Source organism: Phaethon lepturus, unplaced genomic scaffold (genome assembly GCF_000687285.1).
Source record: "Phaethon lepturus isolate BGI_N335 unplaced genomic scaffold, ASM68728v1 scaffold7275, whole genome shotgun sequence".
Classification (NCBI taxonomy): domain Eukaryota; kingdom Metazoa; phylum Chordata; class Aves; order Phaethontiformes; family Phaethontidae; genus Phaethon; species Phaethon lepturus.
The window spans coordinates 40,850-49,700 of NW_010538283.1; the positions used below are offsets into that span (position 1 = coordinate 40,850).

Sequence of the window (8,851 nt, forward strand, 5' to 3'; positions counted from 1 at the left end):
CGGTACATTCAGGACTGGTGTGGCTGTTTGCCTTTCATTCTTCCAGGTATTTCTCAGGAATATCATAATACTATATACTTATCTTGCTAGAAGAGCGCACCTGTTACTGAGCAGCAAAGGAGATGGGACACATGCTTGAGGGATATCTACAGTTGGGCTTAAGTAAATTTATATAAATTGGTCTCTTTTTTTTTTTAATTCAGAGAAAACAAGATATTTGGTCAGCTCTAGACCTAGCAAGCATCTGGTCATTAGCTATTCTTAGGAAGCAGACCAAAAAGCTTGAAAGAAAAGATTATGCCTCAGGGCTGTGCTACAAGTCTGTAGTCTTCAATCTGGCTTCCTAAAGAGCTGGAACTAAATCCTTAAGAAGTCACAGATTTTCACACGTACTGCAGAAAACCTACTTTGCAGGCTTCTAGCAGCCACAGCAGAACTGATTGCCTGACAGAAACCAAGGTCCCCCACATGAACTCTGGAAAGAGACTGGCACCTAGAAAAGGGTTCTGCAAAAGCCAAAAGGCTGCATGGAGCCATCCAACCATCCCAGAATGCAGAGTAAGGTGCATGCTGTAATACTCCCCTTGCGAATCCAAGTATCTTAGTCGCTGTAGAAATAGAAAGCAGGAACTCTGAGCCACGACCAGTCTCCTCCCTCCCACCTTTTCAGCATTAAAAGAAATGGTAATGCTGTCACCTCTCTCTGAAGGAAGAGCTGGAACCCAAATCTCTGCTCTCACAGCTCTTTTTTCACAATTAGAGGGCAAGAAAGCCACTGTCATGCCTGCACTTTCTGACTCTCTATTTTTAAATATCCCCAAGCAAGGTAGAGTGTTTTCACTAAGGAAGACACATCAGTGAGTAATCTCCAGCCTGTTTGTTTGACAGCCTCTTGGAAAAGAGTTTGGCAATGCCCTGGAAACTCATGAAAAGGGGGTTGAGAAGGTAATGAAGTCTAGGTCTGCCCTAGCCAGGGTGAGAGCTTTATACAGTGGCAGTTAGATAAAGGAGGGCGATGCTGCCTTTAACTGTGTGCTAAAGTGCTAAGTAACATTTCCATGCAAGGAAAAAATTGGGTTGAAACTGAGACCATCTGAAATCTGAAAACTTTGCTGTTAGCTCAGGGTACTATCTTACTGCTTCAGTCTTCAAACAACCCTTGCATGAAGTTCAAAACTTTTGCTGAAACACTTTGGGTATTTAACCTACTTTGGGGGTTTTTGGTTGTTGTGTTTTTGTGGGTTTTTTTGGGGTTTTTTTTTGTTTGGTTTGGTTTTTTTTGTTTGTTTTTTTGTTTGTTTTTTGTGTGTGTGTTTTTTTTGTTTGGTTGGTTTTTTTTTCCACTAGGAAAAACAGAAATTCCTGGCTTTAGCAAGCTAACACAGAATGACCCACGAGCTTAAAGGCAGTTCTGGCTGGCACACATAATGAAGATATTTGCTCCAACAGCAAGCCTCCTGGCTTGGTCTGTTGTCTCATTTTGCTATGTACCCCTTTTGGTGTTGGCAACTGTGCTGGGCCCAACTGAATTGTTTTCTCAGTTGTATAATGATAAACATGAAGTGGTGAGCAGACTTTACATTTCAGTTTAGTATAAATAAAGCTAGGGATTGAATTATTAATTGAAGTTCTAACATTTGCTCTTTATTTTTAAGGAAATGGAACAGAATGTGATTTGCTGAAGTTTTACAATTGTGTTTATCCTGCAGTAAGTAAGTAATAATTTCATATTTTCTAAGCCAATTCCAAATAGCAGACAATATCAATTAAAACAAAATACTGAAAGTAGTACCGAAATGGAGTACCTCCCCGCTCATTTAATATTCTGAAAATAGAGACCAGAGCATTAAATAGATGGCCATTAAAAAAAAGTAAGAATTAATTTTAATAATAAGAAATGGTTCAAAATAGAAGAATGTTCAATTAATCTCCTTTTAGTTATCAAGCCTCTGGCTTGCATTTTTGCATCTTCATGGTATTACCCTTCTACCTCCAATGTTGTATTCGTTTGTGACAGAAAAGTGAACAGCACTGTAATAGCAGGTTTGCTAACTGATAAAAAATATAATTCAAAATCACTGGAATTTAAGGGTTTATATTTTCAAAAGTAAAGCGGGTTATATGTTTTCAAAGTGCTCCAAATGCAATTCATTTCCATACGCAAGTAATCTGCACACAGTAGGTATGAAATTTGTAAGTCACTACAACAGACTTTCTGGAAAATACTGCAAATGGTAACCTGAGGAGTAAGTTCTCATGAACTTTACAAAGCCTCCTTTGTAATTGTTTTGGATTCTGCTATGTAATGTGACTCTCCCTTCCCAAAGGAGTGAATGATTAAGAAACCAAGTAGATTAACAAGTTTTGGGGGACCTGTGTGAGAGCTTATTTCTGTTTTGATTAGGGGTGTGCAACATTGAGGCAAGATCTACTATTATGAACAATGACTATTTCTTTTTCCTGAGGCTCTTTCGAAATAGCCTCCACTAAGTTTGCATTCTTATATAATCGTGATCTTTGATAGCCTGTAATGGTTTATATATTATTTTACTTAATTGATATTCTGTGACCAAGTTTCAAAGAAACCACTGAGCAGTAAACAAAAATGACCCCCAAGTCCTCTCAATGATAGAATTCAGAGCTGGACCCCAGGAGAAAGTGGCACCACAGACCTGTACGTGGTGAACCGTGTACCATACCTGGCTTTTACGTGTCTGGTCCCAGGACCCCAAGTGAGGTGCTAAGTCTTCTTTTACAGTGCAGGAAAGAAAAACACCCAGTAACAAAATCTCAAACGGCAGCACCACTGATCCGGTATCTGAGGGACCTACTCTTGGCAAAAGCATTTATTTTAGGAACTCTAGAGTCTGGCTATCCAGAATGAAATCCACAGTCCTAGCATCCCTGGAGACCACCTCAAGTCATCAACTGACAGGCTATCTCCTCCCCTGCGGTTTGCAAAAGTGGGAAGCCCACATGCAGAGGGAGCAGACACAGTGGCCTCCACCACACCAGGGAAACGGAGCATCACAAGCAGGAGGTTCTGGTACTCACCTCAGAGTACCAGATCGTTATTTACGGTTTAGGCTTCAGAAAGTATTTATGCCTTACTTTTTTTCTTCTAATTTTCTCCAGCTTTCATAGACTTCCATAATGATTTATTTCTGTTAGAGCCTCATCACTGGAGTGGCTCCCCAGCTTCATGAACAGCCAGACCTGCAGAATTTTGCGACTTCTCTTGGGTATTTGACGAAACAAAGTTGTCCCTAAGCCCTCTTAGATGTCTTAAGCCAAATTATCAAATGGCAAGGAGGGGTTAAGATGAAGTGAATTTAGCTTACCAAGACTTTTACATAGTTATCAGATGATACTAAACTACAACTGACATTGCTCTGGAAGCTGTTCCTGTGCATTGAAAGGAGCGAAGCAAACATCAAGGCATCAAGACCAAGGTTTATATACCTAAGTATGTAATCGGAAAGCTAGCACAAAACATGGAAAGTCTTCTGCTGTCCTACCATTTAACTGTGGGTGAGATAAGCACATAAAGTCCCAATGAAGGCAGAAAGACTTAGAGGCGCTGAATTTCTTTGGAAAAAGTGACCAAAAAAACTCAACCATTGTTACTGTGCACCAGTTTCCCAAATGCTAGATACAAATACTTATTTGTTCCTTCAAAACCAGTAAGTATCTAGGTTTTTTAAGGATAATTAACCCATATCTTTATCAAAGTCAGTTAAGCAATTTTGTAAGTTTTAAAAAGTCTTAAAACTGTATGCTTTCTGCATAACATTTTAAAAAAATCTCTCTTCTGACATTTCAGATGATATAGAGATAAAAGGATTATGTACAGTAGGAACCCACAATTCCACTTGCCCTGCCCCATGTGAAGAAACGGATTATCCTACCACTGTCACCTATTCAAGTTTTGGAGGAGAAAAAGCCATAAAATACTTTTCTGCAAAACTGAAGAAAAGCCCAGAATACATCAGGTAATCTTGCTTAACACTTTGTTTAATGAAGAAATGATCAGTTACTTCTAAGTGTGTATGATGTAAATTATGCACAGAGCTGTGTCGCTCAGTAGTAGTGCTGAGCTGGCATAATCGCATACTTCTAAATTCATAGAAGAGACATCATATATGCTTATGCTTTAATAGAGCATATGTACCTTACTGTTAATATAATAAATTGATGCCAGATTCACTTGCAAATACAAGCATTATCTATCCAGAAATAGAATCATTTCCAGATTTTTTTTTTCTAGAAAGATACAATCTAGTTGTCAAAGGACATTCAATACAGTTTTATAGACTGAATTGCCTCTTGTTCACGGATGTAGATGTCAGCAGTACAAGTATTAAAACAGGTGCTACATGAACTCATAGTATCCACAGCATCAAAATATGTTTATAAAGAACTGTAGAAAATTTGGCTAACGAAATATCTACCGAGTATTTTATCGTTTCGGTGACTTCAGTTTTCTCACTCTTGAAGCCATCAGTCTGCAAATGCTTGCATATGTTTATACATGGAGAGGAACTATATGAACCATAGAATAGTTTGGGTTGGGAGGGACCTTTAAAGGTCATCCAGTCCAACCCCCCTGCAATGAGCAGGGACATCTCCAACTCGATCGGATTGCTCAGAGCCCCGTCCAACCTGACCTTGAATGTTTCCAGGGATGGGGCATCTATCACCTCTCTGGGCAACCTGTGCCAGTGGTTGCCTCATCATAAAAAAATTACTTCCTTATATCTAGTCTAAATCTACCCTCCTTTAGCTTAAAACCATTACCCCTTGTCTTATCACTACAGGCCCTATTAAAGTCTGTCCCCAGTGAAGACTATGAAAATTAAACCTGTTGTTATATGCAAAAGTTATTAATCCTTTTAGGATGTTTTATCTTTGGTGATTATTTTATTGTCTATAAACATCATGCGCAACCCAGTAATTATTCAATTAAGCAAGTGAAAATACAGAACATTCCCCTGTTACCAAGCCTTAACCAATAGGAATCCAGCCGGCGTATTAATGAGTACATATTCCAAACTATAAAACATAGAGATCTATTGATTTCTGAAGATGGAAGAAGGGAAAAGTTAAATATTTATTGGATAGTTCTGCTAGCAACTCCATGAAAATGGTAGGAAGTCTTATTAACAGAAGCCACGAGAATAAGATTATTTTTATTACCCAGTGCTACCTGAATTTTAGAATTATCACCTAAAGAGATAGAAATTATCATTTTGTACAGCAAATACTTTATTTTCAGTGCATATTGTTAATGAGCTCTTTGTCACTGTCACCTCAAAAATCCGCAGCTGTTCACACTTCTGAAGAATAATCACTACTATTATTTTTAAAGGTCACAACATTATGTGTGCAATCAGTTTTTGTGTCTGTTTTATTCCACAACCATTATGTTTATATCCTATTTAGGAGTTATGCAGAATCTTTCTGTAGACACAATATCATAAAGATGAGCTCTTTACTCACACTGAATCATTCCACAGGTCTTCTCCAACTGAGATTTACCCACTCTTCCGCTTTTGCAGCAGGCAAGAATATAATTAGGTAAGCGAGGCTATTAGCAGAAGACAGAGCTAAACATCCGAGTACAGGACAAGGGCTCTTCTGCACAAACGTGCTCTTTGAAATAATCACAGTTGAATATGCAGTTGCACATAAACAAGAAGTGCTTACATGCTTCCAAGTGCTATATCTGCTGTAGGTCAGGATGCTTGACATTTCCACTCAAGCTTATCTCTGTGACCCTTAAAAAGTACGGGTCTATCTCCCGGAACAGATCTAGAGTTACTTTTTCAACATAGCCTGAAGATCTACTCCTCTGATAAGCTCACGTTATAACTGCTGTTATTAGGACACCTTTTTTTCCTTCAGTCAGCTAACTCAGTCTGGTAATTCTCATCTAATTGTTCTTTAAGACACGATCACTCTCCCTGAACTCGGTCCATGCTGATAAATGTTGGTAAAAATGAACAGCAGTCCTGGCTGCCTCAAGTAATACTGTATGTATTTGTCATTAGGCAGAACCTTGTGCGCATTGACATTAAATATCATGATCTGAGCTACAAAGTAACACAACAGCAGAAGGCCTTGACTATATCAGAGTTGCTTGGTAAGTGAATGTTTAATATTTATTTATTGCCGATTAATAATTAATCCATAAATAAGAAAACCCACACAAACCAACCTGTTTTTATTCTCCCCTCTCCTGAGTCATAGCCTATGTGGGCTCCTAAACAAAAAGCAATACCTTCTATATTGTAATGGTAATAATAACGTCTGCCTCGGTCATTTTCGCTACTGTCTCCTGTCATTCCATTAAAGAACCTGCAGTATGGACAGCAGCTGAGAGTAAGAATTAAGTCTGATGCTAGTTTACAGCTGTATCACAGGCAGCACTGCAAGAATAGTGAGTTTATGGTATTTGGAGGGGAGAGCGCGAAGATGGGGAGAAGAAGCAAAAGAATGGTTAAAGAGGCATAGAAGTAGGAAATATTTTAAGTATCTGTTTCACAGTAGGATGTGTTGTGTTGTACTTACTTTATTTAGAATTTTAAGAAAACACATTAATCTTCTCCAATAAACATTCTTAAGAATATTAATTCTGTTTTCTTAAAATGATGGATTATGTATATTGAATTTATTTACCACTTAAACCCAGCAAGGTTTAGTTTGCTTGCTAGACTAAACGAAATGCTTAGGATGACATATGTTTATTTCCTTCTATTACAGCTGATGTAGGTGGCCAGCTTGGATTGTTTTGTGGTGCCAGTATGATTACAATCATAGAACTGCTTGAGTATATTTTTACTAACTTCTGTTGGATGTGCATCTTTCTTCTGTTGAAAGCTCCTGAAATGCCTCAGTGGAATAATCCATCCCAGAACCAACCAACACACAAGGAAAAAAAGATGGGAATACAAGAATGTTAGTGGCTTGTAGAAGCACAATATTAATTGTTTCTGCAACTTCCCTTCCTTTTTAAGATACAAGTGAGACAGTAATATTTTGCATTGCTCCCTTCTCTGCAACCCTTATTCTTCCTGCTTTTATTGCCTAGAACTATTTCACTGTGCTAGATAACCTCAGAGAGGGAACTTTGGAAAGTCTCGCTTTCTTTTTCATGCAAGGAAAAGTGTAATCTTCACCTAAAATTTTATTTTAAAGAATTATCAATGTTTTTAAAATAGCATAGCAAGTGATACTGACATACAATGCAATTTAGCATTTCTGAACCACTTTTTTTCTTCTGCATTTTGACTGAGGAGAAATAATTAATACACACAAAAAGTTTCTTAGCCACCATAAAGGTGGAGCATTGCTATGCTGAAAAAGCAGATTCTTCACTAATGACAGAGTCTTTGCTAGTAGGTTACCATTGTTATATGTTTCAGTGAAGGATATCTTAGCTTAGCTGATCAGAATTAGGAGTGTGTTTTATTATTATTAGTAACAATAACTTCTACCTGTTTGTCTGAAATGCATCAAAAAAAAAATCTTGAGTCTGCCAACTACTATAAATACAAAACTGAGACACGTAGGGCATCTGAGTGGATGGCAAGTGGGCAAACATAGTCCAAGTTCAATGTTTAATATCATGAAAGATGATAAAGACTAAAGGCTTCATCTAAGTCTTACTAAGAATCAGTGAGAATAAGAATTTTGTGGCTTTGGTGCTGAATCAGGTTTCCCGAAAACTTAGTCCTTTAAAATTATTCAGAAAATCTTCTGTGCCTTCCTATGTCCATGTGGACCTATGAAGCAGTAGTGGTTTAGAGTCATGTTTTTAAGGAAGACTTTGGTGATTAAATAAACTGCCAGAGATGTGCAATAATGTAATGTGACACTTTCCTCACACACACTAAAGTTCATAGAACAAGAAGTGTGCCCTGGGGGGTTTATTTGATTTTTTTCTTTTTAAGTACATCTTAGCAAACACCATAGCCATTTTAAAATGTGAGAGTTGATAATTTCACTTTATACAGTATCTTTAGTGCATTTCTTTCTCTAGGATAGGTCTCTAAATACAGTTCTGAGCAAATACACATTTGCTCAAGTCTGCTGCCAGTCTATCAATCAGAGCTTTTGATGCATTTGGAGGTGCCAAACAGAGCCTGAATGGAAACCCTTTAGGAGAGGCAGACCCAAAATAATCTTGTAAAAGATGTACCCGAGACTAAGTTTAAGACTACAAGATAAAGGATTATCCTGATTTGAAGCTGACTTCTATTCAATTAACTATACATAATAGCAATGGATGACTGTTTATTTGAAAACTTACAGTTGTCTAGACTTCAGAATAGCATTGTATAGACTTTGCTAATCAAAACATTTTTACATTAGAAAGCTCACAAAGGCTACAATACCTTCTGAACCACTGCTCCCCAGCCCGCGTCTGGGCAACCCTCAGTCAGCCCAGGAGCGTGCCTCTGCACTCTTACCTAACGTAAGCACGGTGCCTGAAACTCCAGGTGAGCAATCAGCTCTATAATTCACACTATTCTTCCATACCATACACTCAAATTCAGCAACTAATAATAAATTAGTTTCTACAAGAAAAGTAGTAAGTGTACTTACTAAGCAGCCAGGTCCTTGAGGTTAGATGGAAAAGGTAGATATAAAGTAAGGAAAACACTACCATTTGGCCATCATCAACAACAGCTTCCCTTCAACATAAACCCTAGGAGAAGCAATTCAGGAAATGGTTTTTCTTCCTACAAAGAGATGCCTTGATTTTACTCCTCAGTAACTGCAGGCTTAAAAGGCTTTAAGGTTAACTTCGAGATTTTTGCAATTTTTTTTTTGGGGGGGGGGGGGGGGG

The 8,851-nt window shown here is 38.0% G+C and overlaps 1 protein-coding gene across 1 annotated transcript in view; it reads left to right on the plus strand.

Moving 5' to 3' along the window:
• The window catches only part of ASIC5 (acid-sensing (proton-gated) ion channel family member 5), a 16,153-nt gene extending 9,191 nt beyond the window's left edge, over positions 1-6,962 (plus strand). Inside the window, 5 exon segments of the mRNA XM_010286741.1 lie at positions 1-46; positions 1,656-1,712; positions 3,824-3,992; positions 6,051-6,142; positions 6,763-6,962. Coding sequence (XP_010285043.1) covers positions 1-46; positions 1,656-1,712; positions 3,824-3,992; positions 6,051-6,142; positions 6,763-6,962 — 564 coding nt within the window.
• Positions 6,963-8,851: the final 1,889 nt, after the last annotated feature.